Source organism: Mustelus asterias, chromosome 2 (assembly GCF_964213995.1).
Source record: "Mustelus asterias chromosome 2, sMusAst1.hap1.1, whole genome shotgun sequence".
NCBI lineage: Eukaryota > Metazoa > Chordata > Chondrichthyes > Carcharhiniformes > Triakidae > Mustelus > Mustelus asterias.
This window is the reverse complement of record NC_135802.1, coordinates 96,653,287-96,668,917: the sequence shown is the minus strand read 5'-3', so window position 1 is coordinate 96,668,917 and position 15,631 is coordinate 96,653,287. Positions and strand designations below refer to the sequence as shown.

The 15,631-nt window shown below is 41.3% G+C and overlaps 1 protein-coding gene across 1 annotated transcript in view; it reads right to left on the bottom strand.

Annotated features, from left to right (window-relative positions):
- rbm48 (RNA binding motif protein 48) overlaps window positions 1-15,631 on the bottom strand; it is an 18,165-nt gene extending 2,534 nt beyond the window's left edge. Inside the window, exons 1-4 of the mRNA XM_078238958.1 lie at window positions 15,456-15,631; window positions 9,404-9,594; window positions 8,436-8,581; window positions 670-1,271 (exon numbers count right to left, since the gene is read on the bottom strand). Coding sequence (XP_078095084.1) covers window positions 670-1,271; window positions 8,436-8,581; window positions 9,404-9,594; window positions 15,456-15,557 — 1,041 coding nt within the window. The 5' untranslated portion in view covers window positions 15,558-15,631. The remainder of the gene's footprint in view (window positions 1-669; window positions 1,272-8,435; window positions 8,582-9,403; window positions 9,595-15,455) is intronic.

Below are 15,631 nucleotides of genomic sequence, written 5' to 3'. Positions count from 1 at the left end.
GTGGCCTAAAAGATTTGGATGTTACATTCATTAGTATAACATGCCCAAATCTCTTCAATCTTTTACAATTGACCACTGACCCTTTGCCTACATTAATGGCCCTGCTCTAGGAATTACAGCTTTGTATAAGTGCGTTACAGCAACTGCTCTTGCTTATTGGCTTGCCAAATTACAGCCAAATTTTCAAGCACAAAAAGTAAGTAAGGGGAATTGTTCTGATATTTTACTGCACTTCAAAAAAAAGTACTATTGAGCATTTAATTTAAAAATCGTCACTGAAATGAGCTCTGTATTTTCCATTTCTTTGAATGGATTTTTATGGCATCAGTACAAGTCATACTACAATTGAAAAACTTCTCCAATTGAAGGTTCTTAAACATGCGCTAATTGTGTACGAATGATAGTTGAATAAGAATTGAAGTTTCAACTCCTAAGGAAGAAAAATATGATAAGAGTTTTGCTCTTTCCTTGTAAGGATTACATATGCTGATTAAGTCCATTTTATGTTAAGTTATATTCTATTGAGATTTACAGGAAATTTTAGTGCAAATCAACATTGACGTGAGAATGGGTGCATTGGCAGTGCCCCAGAAAAGGATTCCCGGTCATCACATTTAGCTACTATGTTCCCAATATTCTGTCATGGGCTTAATGTTGTATAAAGCATACCTCTGTAAGTTTATTTCTGATCAAAGTAGCAGAGACATTTAAGGAATTATCGCCCATGTCCACCTTTGGTATTTCTGGAAGTTTTGGTCCTATTACCACAGTAGTATCAGTATCCAATTCATCAAAAAATTTAATGTTCATCTGTTGATGTATTTTCTTCCTGTCCTGCAGCTGAGTAGTCCTGGGAACAAATCTAGAGACACAAGTCTTAATATTAGGGACCCAGCTTTCTTTTTCAGACTTCTGAGAGTCCTTGGAATCATAAGATTTGTCCAAATGCTGGTTGTGAAAGCAAGGTAACTCAGATTCAAAACATGGTGCGTTTTCTGTGTGAAAAGGGATGTCTTTTGGAATTGTTTGATGTGATAAAGATGTTTGACAATATTCTTGTTTGACCCTTGATATGAATGAAGATACTTGATTGTCTGGAAGTGGTGGAGGCAACAACATTGGGTAACCATACATGGAATTGGTATTCCACTTCTGCTGGGTGGGTTCCAAACTTCCACCATGCTCAGACTCTCCAGAAAATGCTTCCCTTGTGACATTTGGTAATGTAACTGGATTTCCAACTTTCTTTTCTGCCTTATACAGGTCTTTATCTAAAAAGGACAAATTTGAAAAAGTATGATAAATATTTGTTTGCAAGTTAGCTACTACAAATTTCATCAGATATATACATACATAAAATGTATATGAAACATGGGTGACAAACTTCATCGTGTAATGTAACAGATCACAACACAAGATAGTATGGTAAAAATTGGCACTGTTGCACTCCAACATAAACAGACACAACTTGAGGTTCACTATTTTAAGGCTCAGTTGCTAGCAATCTTAACAGAGTTAGAATGTTGGTCAATTCAAGTTCTATTCCAGGATGAGTACAGAATCTCAACCAAAGCTGGAATGCAATATTGGGGTGATGTTAAATTGAAGCCTCATGGCCTGCTCAGGTGGATGTATAAGTTCCTGTGGCATTTGTTTGAAGAGAAACAGAGTTCTACCCAACACCCTAGCCAATATTTCTCCTTCATCCACATCACTAAACTAAACATCATTCTCTCATTGCTGTCTGTGAGATTTTGTGCACAAATTGGCTGCTGTGTTTCAAGCATTATTACAACAACATTGAGTTTGATAAGTATTTCATTGGCTGTAAACTGCTTTGAGACATTTTGAGGTGGTACATTTTCTTATAACTAATTTAATGCACTCTATTTGTGGATTAAAAGTGTTACTCAAAATTAGCATCATAGAATGATATAGCTTTGACGACAGCCATTTGGTTCATCATGTAAGAAGTCCTACTACCCTTTGCAAATAAATATTCCCATTCAAGTATTTATCCTTTTCTCTTTAGAAGTTCATAATGAATCTGTCTCCATATCCTTTCAGGCAGTGCTTTTCAGATCACAACTCACTCCATTTTTTTTTCCTTCACGTCATCTCTAGTTTTATGGTCAATTATTTATTTTCCCTGGTTACTAAACTTCCTGCTACTGGAAACAGTTTTTCCTTATTTATGCCATCAAAACCCTTCATGATTTTGCACATCTATCAGATCTCCTTAAACTTCTCTGCTTTAAGGTGAAGAATGCAGTTGCTCCCATGACAATGTCTTTCATACCATGTATCATTTTAGTAAATCCCCTTTGCACCACCAGATATTCTTGACCTTCTTAAAAGTAGTGTCCAGAATTGGTCACAATACTCCCAACAATGGTCTAATTGGTGTTCTATAAAGAGTGAGCCTGCCTTTCTTACTTTTGTAACTCTATTTATAAAAAAAGATTCTGTATGCTTTTTTAAAATCTTCTGAAAAAGACTAGTACATAAGCATGCCATGTCTCTCTGCTCCTGCACCACCTTTAAAATTGTATTTAATTCACTGCCTCCCCTCATTCTTCCATTAAATTTCATCTGCTGTGTGACTACCCGTGTGTCCTCTTGAAGTCTGTTACTATCATCCTCATTGGTTTACATTTCCAAGAATGCTGGTTATAGTTGACAGATTTTATCTGAAGATAAGAGAAATCTAACGTTTTACTAAATATTAAAAATAACTTCAAACTTCCAATTTAATCCATGCAAATTAGCAAAATTATACTAACCTCCAAAATACATTTAATGCATATTATTGAAAAAACAGACTTTCGAAGCTTTTCGCCTTGCACTCATCATAACACTTTGCAAAAATACCAATAGTAAAAGGAACAACAATTTAAACTGCGTGAGAAGAGAGTACAGATTGTTTGGCAAATGGGCTCTAATTGGTAGAGGCATTGTTACAGAGAACACACCAGAGGTCAGTTAACTGCCAAACTTCTGTCCTATTTCAAATCAGGCAGGTTGGCTCTGATTGGTTCCAGGGAATGTCTGCCTCCCAAGCTTTTTAATTGAAAAAGGCACAATGCACAAACATGTTCCTTCTGTCTGCAAAGGACCATGCTATGTGTGTGAATATATGTAGCTTCTAGCATGTGTAAGTGAGCCACACTGATCCAACTGATAATCTTAAATTGGTTGTCAGTGTAATTCTTAACACAATCAGGAATGTTTAGCAAGTGTTGTCCAATCGCAGAATCCACATCTAATGTTGGACATTATGTTTTGAGATTTGCAAGCATGGGCTGGTTGGGTACACTCTGTACTTTTGTGAATACCCGAAGGGATGTGCTGTTTGATACAATCTGCCAGTCATTGGCACATAAGGCCTACATACCTGGCATCATACCAGCACTGAAAGTCTAATACTCAGATGGTACATTTGCTATATTTGAATCTGCAGCTGCAAGAACTTTCTTACACACTTAATGGGCCCCATCCTGCACTCAAATTCACCTTAAAATGGAACAATTAAATGAGCTCTATTTCCTTGAAGGGCTAGTTGAAAAAACTGTCAATGGGTTCTGTACCACTGTGTACTAGCTGTGAGAGAACTCTTGGGGATGAGTGACCATAGTATAGTAGAATTCTTTGTCAGGGTGGACAATGTGTAGTTGATTCTGATACCAGGGACCTGGATCTCAATAAAGGGGGTAACTATGATGGTATGAGGCATGAATTGACCATGACGGACTGGGAAACATTACTGAAAGGAAAGACAGTGGACAGGCAATGGCAGGCATTTAAAGAATGAATAAGTGAACTCCAGAAGTTGTTTATTCCTTTTTGGTGCAAGAGTGGTAAGGGAATTGGGGCCAAACCATGGCTTAAAAGGGAAATTAGAAATAGTATCAGATTCAAGGAAGAAGCATTTAATTGGCAAGATAAAGCAATAGGCCTGAGGATTGGGAGCAGTTTACAATTCAGCAAAGGAGGGCCAAGGGATTGATTAAGGGAAAAATGGAGTATGAACGTAAGCTTGCAGGGAACATAAAAGCGGACTGTAAAGGTTTCTATAGATATGTAAAGAAAAAAGATTGATAAAATTGAATGCAAGCCCCTTACAGTCAGAAAGGGGTGAATTCATAATAGGAAATAAAGAAATGGCTGAGGAATTAAATTTGTGCTTTGCTATAGTCTTCACAAAGGAAGGCATGAATAATGTGCCAGAAGTGCTGAGAGAAACATGTTTTAGTGAGGAGCTGAAGAAAGTCAGCATTAGTAGAGAAATGATTTGGGGGAAATTGATGGGATTGAAAGTGGGTAAATCTCCAGTCCTGATAATCTTCATCCCAGAGTACTTAAGAAAGTGGCCCTGGAAATAGTAGATCCATTGGTGGTTATTTTCCAAAATTCTTTGGACTCTGGAATGGTTCCTACAGATTGGAGTGTAGCTAATGTAAGCCCGCGATTCAAAAAGGGAGGGAGAGAGAAAACAGGGAATTATAAACCAGTGAGCCTAACGTCAGTACTGGGGAAGTTGCTAGAGTCTATTATTAAGGATTTCATAACTCAGTATTTGGAAGGCAGTGGTATAATCAGACAAAGTCAGTATGGACTTACAAAAGAGAAATCATGCTTGACGTATCTACTGGAATGTTTTGAGGATGTAACTAGTGGAGTTCTCGGAGGAGAACCAGTGGATATGGTTTTTTTAGACTTTCAGAAGGCTTTCAACAAGGTCTCACGTAACAGGCTATTATGTAAAGTTAAAGCACAAGGGAGTACAGGTAATGTCTTAAGATGGATAGAAAGCTGGTTAGCAGATAGGAAGTAAAGAGTTGGCATAAACGGGTCTTTTTCTAATTGGCAGTCAGTGACTAGTGGGTTCCGCAGGGATCTGTACTAGGACCCTAATTGTTCACACTAGATATTAATTGATTGGAAGAGGGAACTGAATGTATTATCTCCAAATTTGCAGATGATACAAAGTTGGGTGGGAGGGTGAGCTATGAGGAGGATGCAGAGATGCTTCAGCATGAATTAGACAGGCTGTTTGGGCATCTGCATGGCAAATGCAGTATAACGTGGATAAATGTGAGGTTATCCACTTTGGTAGTAATAATAGGAAGACAGATTATTGCTTGAATGGGTGTAAATTGAGAGAGGTGGATACTCAACAAGACCTTGGAGTCCTCGTGCATCAGTCACTGAAACTGCCGGGGCAGCACGGTAGCACAGTGGTTAGCACTGCTGCTTCACAGCTCCAGGGTCCCGGGTTCGATTCCCGGCTCGGGTCACTGTCTGTGTGGAGTTTGCACATTCTCCTCGTGTCTGCGTGGGTTTCCTCCGGGTGCTCCGGTTTCCTCCCACAGTCCAAAGATGTGCGGGTTAGGTTGATTGGCCAGGTTAAAAATTGTCCCTGAGATGTGTAGTTAGAGGGATTAGCGGGTAAATATGTGGGGGTAGGGCCTGGGTGGGATTGTGGTCGGTGCAGACTCGATGGGCCGAATGGCCTCCTTCTGCACTGTAGGGTTTCTATGATTTCTATGAAAGTAAGCGTGCAGGTACAGCAGGCAGTAAAGAAGGCAAATGGTATGTTGGCCTTCATAGCGAGAGGATTCAAATATAGAGATAGGGATGTATTGCTGCAATTGTAAAGGGTGTTGATGAGGCCACACCTGGAGTAGTGTGTGCAGTTTTGGTGTCCTTGCTATAGAGGGAATACAGAAAAGGTTTACCAGGCTGATTCCTGGGCTGGCAGGTCTGTCATATGAGGAGAGACTAAGTCTGTTAGGATTATATTCACTGAAGTTTAGAAGAGTGAGAGGGGATCTCATAGAAACTTCTAAAATTCTAACAGGGTAGACTCAGAAAGAATGTAACCAATGGTGGGGGTGTCCAGAACTAGGGCTCATAGTTTGAGGATAAAGGGTAAACCTTTAAGAACTGAGGTGAGGAGAAATTTATTTGTCCAGAGGGTGGTGAATGTGTGGAATTCACTTCCACCAAATATAGTTGAGGCCAAAATATTGTCTGATTTCAAGAAGAAATTTGATATAGCTCTTGGGGCTAAAGGAATCCAGGGATATGGCAGAAAAAGGAGGTGGGGTGGGGGGAAATCAGGATATTGAATTTGATGATCTGCCATGTTCAAGATGAAAGGTGGAGCAGGCTCGAAGGGCTGAATGGTCTACTCCTGCTTCTAGTTTCTATGTCTTTTTTTCAGCAATACTGAAGTAATATACCACCAAATGATAAATGCTGCATGTTGATTAAAGTTCTACGAATTTAAGAGTAGGAAAGTAGCTGTAAGTTTTGAAATAACAAAAACAACATTTTATTTCAGATACCACTATGCAAAAGAAGCTAGCATAAATGACTAATAAATTCTTGTAAGAGGCAACAAGTGTTAATGTAAAATGCTTGCAAAGCCTTCTTTAAAAAGCAACTTGCTTAAAAGTTTTATATTCTAACCTGAAGTAATCCTTCAATTCAGTGCTTTGTTTTGTAATTATTTATATATAGGTCTTGAGCCTCCACTATATTTAGTAATTGCCCATTAAAATCAACATTTTGAACTGCCCTGGGATACAGGCTTCCCAGTTGTTTAGATATTGGGCAGGATCTTGAGTCTACACTCTGTGCGTGAGATTGCTGGAGGGGGCTCAAAATCTGGCGAAAACCAGAAACCACAAATCTAGTTGGTGAGATCATGATCTTTCATTTCCCCACCCTCGCTGTACCAGATTTGAATATATTATAATAAATTTAAATATAATTATACTCGCCTCCTTCCCTCGGCAAATTATCTACCCACTCCTCGCTATATTTTCATACCTCGCTGACATGACATCGACGAGGTCCTCGACAGATTTGGTCATATATAAATCTGACGAAGGGATCCCTCCAGGAGTGCAAAGGTCAATGTAGGGGGGGAGGGAAGAACAAAGAACAATACAGCACAGGAACAGGCCCTTCGGCCCTCCAAGCCCGCGCCGCTCCCCGGTCCAGGATTGAATCCTGAATCCAGGATCCCCGCCCAATTTTCCAGCCTATCTACATACCAATATCCTATCCACCGAGCTGTCCCTCACAGCTACGATGCTTTGTTCATCACAACCTATTAACTCACCCCCACCCCCCCATTCCAGACCATGTGATCTCCAGGGAGAGGCGAAAACCCAGAGTGAAAAACCCCAGGGCCAATATGGGGAAAAAAAAATCTGGGAAAGAGTGCCGACCTGTATCTAAAAAGCTTCAGACAGCAGCAATGAGCCTCTTTAAACTTGTTTTATTCTTTTATGGAAGTCACTGGTAAGATGAGCATTTATTGCCCATTCCTAGTTGCCCTTGAGAAAGTGGCGGTGAGCTGCCTTCTTGAATCGCTGCAGTCCACATACCGTGAGTTAACACACAATGCCATTAGGGAGGAAATTCCAGGATTTTGACCCAGCAACTATGAACGAACAATATATTTCCAAGTCAGGATGGTGAGTGGCTTTGGGGGGGTGTTCCCACATATCTGTTGCCCTTGTCCTACTAGATGGAAGTGGTTGTAGGTTTGGAAGGTGCTGTCCAAGGATTTTTGGTGAATTTCTGCTGTGCATCTTATAAATAGTAGTGTCAGTGGTAGAGGAAATGGATGAGGTGCCAATTAAGCGGGCTGCTTTATCCTGGATGGTGTCAAGCTTCTCGAGTGTTTTTGGAGCTGCACCCATCCAGGCAAGTGGGAAGTATTCCATCACACTCCTGACTTGTGCCTTGTGGATGGTGTCAGGCTTTGGGAAGTCAGGAGGTGATTTACTCGTCACAGTATTCCTAGCCTCTGACCTGCTCTTGTGGCCACGGTATTTATGTTGCCAGTCCAGTTGAGTTTCTGGTTAATGGTAACCCCAAGGATGTCGACAGGATTAGACCAAAAAACACACAGCAGTGCATTATTCTGCTGCTAGGGTGCTCTTTTAAATGGCACAATTGCAAGTGCTGTGAAAAGAAACATTGAATTCAATTTTAGGTTACTTGCTGTTGCCAAAGGAAGTTTGTAGATCTACATCTGGTCCTTTGGGGAGAAGTTAGGTAATCAAATTCAAGGAACCTCACAAAATAATTTTCATTGCTAACTCTTCAGTTATCATTTCATAAATAGAGTATTTGAACCAACCACGTGCAAGAGTAACACAGATTTTACATATATGACATTTTCAAGTATTCCAAACTCAGATACAGCAACTTGTTTTTTTAACACTGAAATACCTAAAATTGCATTTGGAGTATCTGAAGCATGCAAACTTTAATGCTTTGCTATGGAAACATGAATGTATTATTTTAAATTGAAAAGATTATGTTTTCATGTAATGAAATAAACTATTTTTTGGGTTTGTCATAAAATGGCAAAAGAGAAGTTACAAAAATGAAAAAATATTCCATGCACAAACCTTTGTTGCTAGTTACCCTCATTATGTACCTTCTCCTCTCCTTTAATTTTTCCCTGGTATCCGCCACTGTTTCAAACTCTGGAGCATAACACACGTGAAGCAAACTACCAAAGAAACTTCGCTCATCTTGTTTGCGTTTTGCTATTCTGAGAAATGATTGAAAGTATGGTTAAATACTATTGTTATGCATTGGAGTAATCTTTATGTAACAAAACTTTGTTTATAGAAAGTAGAATTACAGAAATAATGACATTAAATTGTGCTTTCAGGAAAACATATAAATGGTGACATATCTCAATACCTCTCTCTAGATTATGCCGAAGTAACATTTCTACAAAAGCAAAATATTCTTAAATAGCCATAAACAACTAAAAATGCAGAATGTTAAGAAGTGTAAGCTCTAATGCAAGTCAAAACACAGTAGTCCCACTTGAACAATTCTCATCTTTTTACAAGATTCCCAACGAGACTAAACATATGGTTAAAATGACCAGATTTGAAATCTTTTATCAATTTTAATTGTACCAAGTAGCAACTCTAAATTATTTCCTAATGGATTCTGGTTGTACTTGGCAGATGCTACATTCATCATAATGAAAACAAGCCATATTTAATTTAAAATTGTGTGAATTTGAAACATATAACTACCAATTGCATAACTTTTCCTTGCAAGATTTTCAAGCACACAAAATTTTAGACTACACAAAAGATTGAACTACAGACTAAGGTTGCATACCATCCAGTGCTCATTTTACTGCCTAAAATAAAAAGCATATTGCACAGTATTCTTAAATGTACTTCATTTTTTTGACTCAGACACATAAATAAAAATAAAACTGATAAATTGTTATTTTGGTTTGTCTCTTAATAAAGCAAGTTCATTACAAGAATACTTTAATGCTGATTAAGATACAAAAAAAAGTAACATGCTTGAGCGTTTTCACACTGAGAAAGTTATCCCACATTACCTTGCACTCTGTAATCTTTGGTATTTGATATGATAAACTTCGGTGAATTCCTCAGCCGGGTACTCATGCAGTACTGAATACTCTTCAATGGTTCCATATAAAGCAAAAAGTTCAATCAGCTCCTTCATGACTCCCACAGCTGGCACTCCTTGTATTAGCAGATGTCTCGATTCCAGATTTATTGTGTACACCTAGAACATTGTTAAACATCATTGTGAGGCAGACATAAAGCTGATGACCTAATAATTGTTAATGCTACTGCATTATTTTAGACTGATAATGTGGTCACGCAACAAAACAGAAGCCAGCATTATTTACACTTCCTGGTTATTTTCTTTAATCTGATAAATAATGTCCAACATTACTGTATTTAACCAGTATTCTTACACTTATTGTGAAAAATCAATATTACACTCCAAATGAATTACATTTTTGGTTTAGCATTGATCTTGTTTTACAGTGCTCAGTGTGCTCCACCTAAAGACTGCTGGAATGAGCACAACCAAGATTTAAACTTGTGAAAGAAAAAACCTTCATAAAGTACTTTTCACAACCTCAGGATATCCCAAAATGGTTCACAGTTACAAAAATACTTCTGAAGCGGAGCAACTGTGTTAGCGGAGCAATTGAATAAGACAGCAAGGCTTCACAAGTAGCACTGAGATAAATTAAAAGATGATCTGTTCTGGTGATGGTTGATGAGCACATCTTGGCTAGGCCATCAAAACTCCATTGCTCTTCTTCAAATACTGCCATTATATCTTCAGTCAGTTGAAAGTCTTATCTGAAAGACAGCATCTCTGACATCAGCCCTTCCATTACACTGCACTAAGTATCAGCTTTGATTATGAGTCCGATTCCGTTGTAGTTAATAACAGTGAGGCTGTCAGCGCTTACTGTTATCAGAGGGGAAAACTGAAAGCAACTTCTGTCATTGGAGGAGGATGGTGTGGTCAACTGTGTCAAAGGTTGCAGACAGGTTTAGAAGGATGACGAGAGAAAGTCAGTCATAGGATATCATTTGTGATTCGATAAAAACCATTTCAGTATTGTTGGCATGGCCTGATGGGAGAGATTCAAACATGGAGCAACAGGAAAGATGAGCACAGATTTGGGCGGCAACAGCACATTCAAGGACTTGAAAAGATGATTGAAGATGGCCTGGTCGTTTGCATGGACAGGGAGGCCAAGGTTGTCCTATTGAGTAGAAGGGTGATTACGGCAGATTCAAAGAAAGAGTGATAGTACCCAAGGAGGGAGAACTTCAATGATACCAACTAACAGAAGAGCCAATATGGGAAGTCGAATAATCAGCAATTTAGTTGGGATCGGGTTGAGAAAGCAGGAAATACGTTTGAAAATCAAAGTGAGCTCAGAGGGGGTTGCAGAGTTTAAATGGAGCGAGAGATTAAGGGAACATAGGTGGAAAGTGAACTCAGGGGAGAAAGAGCATGAGAGATGGACATTGAAATTAGTGAGGATAAGTTGTTGCTTTGTTCAAGGACAAGACAGGAAGCAGTGAAACTATCCTGGTTAAAAAACAGACACAGTACCTGGTGGGTGGTTAGTGAGCAGGACTTTAAACAAGGGGCAAGATGCTCACAAGACAAAAAAATTGCCAGAAGAGTAGGGGAACAGACCAAGGCATGATTTGGTGATACCACTGTTGTAATGTTAGGGACATGGAAAGTGGTGGTTGTAGCCAGATAGAAAAGCTTAATCAATCCTTCAACCAGGTTTCCATTCAGGCCATGATGTTGGCGCAATCATCCATAGCATGTTCATGGATGGTAAAGGACTTATTCACAAGTGAATAGACATTCCAAGGAGAGATGGTAGTAATTGATCTGCTGGCAGAATTCAGAGATCAGCTCTGGGAGGGGCAGGCCAAGGCCATCCCCACACCCCCACTTCTTGCCTTCAAACCGCACAACCTCAAACAGACCATTGTCCGCAGCAAACTACCCAGCCTTCAGGAGAACAGTGACCACGACACCACACAACCCTGCCACAGCAACCTCTGCAAGACGTGCCGGATCATCGACACAGATGCCATCATCTCACATGAGAACACCATCCACCAGGTACACGGTACATACTCTTGCAACTTGGCCAACTTGTCTACCTGATACGCTGCAGGAAAGGATGTCCCGAGGCATGGTACATTGGGGAAACTATGCAGACGCTGCGACAACGGATGAATGAACACCGCTCGACAATCACCAGGCAAGACTGTTCTCTTCCTGTTGTAGTTAATAACAGTGAGACTGTCAGCGCTTACTGTTATCAGAGGGGAAAACTGAAAGCAACTTCTGTCATTGGAGGAGGATAGTGTGGTCAACTGTGTCAAAGGTTGCATGATGTGGAGATGCCGGCAAAGGTTGCAGACAAAGGTTGCAGACAGGTTTAGAAGGATGACGAGAGAAAGTCAGTCATAGGATATCATTTGTGATTCGATAAAAACCATTTCAGCACTTCAGCGGTCACGGGCATTCGGCCTCTGATATTCGGGTAAGCGTTCTCCAAGATGGCCTTCGCGACACACGACGGCGCAGAGTCGCTGAGCAGAAACTGATAGCCAAGTTCCGCACACACGAGGACGGCCTCAACCGGGATATTGGATTCATGTCACACTATCTGTAACCCCCACAGTTGCCTGGACCTGCCGAGTTTCACTGGCTGTCCTGTCTGGAGACAATACACATCTTTTTAGCCTGTCTTGATGCTCTCTCCACTCACATTGTTTTGTTTCTTAAAGACTTGATTAGCTGTAAGTATTCGCATTCCAACCATTATTCATGTAAATTGAATCTCTGTCTTTATATGCCCTGTTTGTGAACAGAATTCCCACTCACCTGAAGAAGGGGCTTGGAGCTCCGAAAGCTTGTGGCTTTTGCTACCAAATAAACCTGTTGGACTTTAACCTGGTGTTGTTAAACTTCTTACTGTGTTTACCCCAGTCCAACGCCGGCATCTCCACATCAGGGGCAGGTTGGCCAGGGAAGAGATTGGAGGAACAGTTCCCAGCAGGTTTGCTGGGCTGGAAGGTCTGTGAGAGGGTAGAATAGGACAACTAAAGGAGTACTAAAGGTTTAGATTAGAGATATGGTAAGGCAGAGTACCTAAAGGATGAGAAATGAAATGAAATGAAACAGGAGCAAAGGGTCTAGATAAGATAAAAAAACAAAACATGATAGGGTAAACAGTGGAAATAGAACTGATGGGCTCAGATTTGGGCAGCAGCCGAAACATGTGAACACAGAAAAAACTTAAGTTATATAAGACATAGGAAATAGGAAAAAGAGTAGGCCATTTGGCATCCTGAGCCTGCTCCACCATTCAGCTTCTACTTCAACGCCAATTTCCCACACCATCCCAAAATCCTGTTACGTCTTTAATATCTGGAAATCCCTCTGTCTTAAGCATACTCAACTGGGCTTTCACAGCCCCCTGGGTCGGAATTCCAAAGAATCACTGGCCTCCAAGTGAACAAATTCCTCCTCATCTCAGTCCTAAATAGCCTATTCCTTATTTGGAGATTGTTCCTCCTGGTACCAAACCCTCACCAAGGGAAACATCCTTCCTGCATCTACCTGTTTGCCCTGGAAGTAGTCTGGTGAGCCTTTGTTGTACTCCCTCGCAGTAAGTATATCCTTTGTTGGGTAAGGGGTCCAAAACTGCACACAACACTCAGGTGCAGTCTCACCAAGGCTCTATCCAATTGCAGCAAGATATATTTACTCCTATACTCCAATCATCTTCCAATAAAGGCCAACATACTATATGCTTTTTATTGTCTGCTGCACCTGCATGTTAGATATGAAGGTATGAAAAAGGGAGTAGGCCATTCGGCCTCTCAAGCCTGCTCCATCATTTAATAAGCTCATGGTTGATCTGATAATAACCTCAAATCTGGATCCTGCCTAGCCCCGATAACCTATCAGCCCCTTGCTTACCAAGAATCAATCCACTTCTGCGTTAAAAATATTCAAAGGCTCTGCTTCTGCCACTTTTTCAGGAAGAGAGTTCCAAATACTCATGACCTTCAGGACTTTTTTTTCAAAAAATGTTAGTTTTCAGTGACTTATAACAAGGATTCCCAGATCCCTTTGAACAGCAACACATCCCATTCAAGAAATACTGTTTTCCTGACCAAAGTGGATAACTTCACATTATATTTCATCTGCAATGTTCTTGTACATTTGCTTAGGCAGTCTAAATCCCCTTGAAGCCTCTTTGCATCCTCCATACAATTCAGATGCCCACTTAGTTTTGTGTCATCAGCAGGTAGGCCTATTTACATAGGGATTATTTGGATTACAGATACGCTAGCAGTAAATGGTAGCGAGGAGACAACAGGAGGGATTCAACAGTTAAAGACAGACGTCCTGGGATGGGGTAAAGTTAAATAAGTTAGGGCAAAGCTGGCATGGAGAAATTGTTGTTCAGTTCAGAGACAGGCGTGTTGGGAGGATGAAGTCCCGAAGCCATTTCACGGGTACTGATGATAGTATTTCGAAGAGAAACTAACATACAGAAGGTGTGGAGAATCAGTTACGCAGAAAAAAAATGAAGTCGGAAATCACGATCAGATCCAAAAGCAAGTGCATTACTTTATTCTTTCGTGGTATGCGAGCATCGCCGGCTAGGCAAACATTTATTGATGTGGAGATGCCGGCGTTGGACTGGGGTAAGCACAGTAAGAAGTCTCACAACACCAGGTTAAAGTCCAACAGGTTTATTTGGTAGCAAATACCATAAGCTTTCGGAGCTTGCTGCTCCTTCGTCAGATGGAGTGGTCTCTGTTCTCCAACAGTGCACAGACACAGAAATCAAGTTACAGAATACTAATTAGAATGCAAATCTCTACAGCCAGCCAGGTCTTAAAGGTACAGATAATGTGGTTGGAGGGAACATTAAACACAGGTTAAAGAGACGTGTATTGTCTCCAGACAGAACAGCTGGTGAGATTATGCAAGACCAGGGGCAAGCTGTGGGGGTTACTGATAATGTGACATAAATCCAACATCCCGGTTTAGGCCGTCCTCATGTGTGCGGAACTTGGCTATCAGTTTCTGCTCAGCGATTCTGCGCTGTCGTGTGTCGTGAAGGCCGCCTTGGAGAACGCTTACCTGAAGATCCAAGGCTGAATGCCCGTGACTGCTGAAGTGCTCCCCCACAGGAAGAGAACAGTTTTGCCTGGTGATTGTCGAGCGGTGTTCATTCATCCGTTGTCGTAGCGTCTGCATGGTTTCCCCAATGTACCATGCCTCGGGACATCCTTTCCTGCAGCGTATCAGGTAGACAACGTTGGCCGAGTTGCAAGAGTAGGTACCGTGTACCTGGTAGATGGTGTTCTCACGTGAGATGATGGCATCCGTGTCGATGATCCGGCACGTCTTGCAGAGGTTGCTGTGGCAGGGTTGTGTGGTGTCATGGTCACTGTTCTCCTGAAGGCTGGGTAGTTTGCTGCTGACAATGGTCTGTTTGAGGTTGCGTGGTTGTTTGAAGGCAAGAAGTGGGGGTGTGGGGATGGCCTTGGCGAGATGTTCGTCTTCATCAATGACATGTTGAAGGCTCCGGAGGAGATGCCATAGCTTCTCCGCTCCGGGGAAGTACTGGACGACGAAGGGTACTCTGTCCACCGCGTCCCGTGTTTGTCTTCTGAGGAGGTCGACAACATTTTATTGCCCAGAGAAACAATATCCTCTGGTGGGGAATGCAGCACGAAACAAATCTTCCCATTCAAATTTGGCCATTTAGCAGCGAAATCAAAAAGTGTTTTCCAACACAAAGTGGAGATTTGGGACAGGCTCGATGCCTTGATAAATAATTTCAGAGATAATCCAAGAAAACTCCAAAATCTCCGCAACTTTCCACAGGGTGTTTCCAGGGGGCCCGGACAACCACAATTCCGAATACAAATTACACGGAATTCAATCAGACAACAAGTCTTCCCAAAACTGAGCATCGCGGCCGTTACTGACGACCAGGAGCCAGTGCCCCCGCCCCGAGCTGGTACCGAGCAGCCCCACACTCGGACAGCACCTACTTTGACAGCCCTCAGCCTCCGACCCTCTCGGTACTTGGGCCGCGTAAAGCAGACGTTGTCTTGCTGATGGTGTTTCAACATCTCCGGAACTTGAGCCGCCATCTTCAAAAAGGGAAGTGCAGTCCCAGCACCGACCCCTCGATGTGCACAGCCCCTTTGGACGAGTCCCGCCTTCC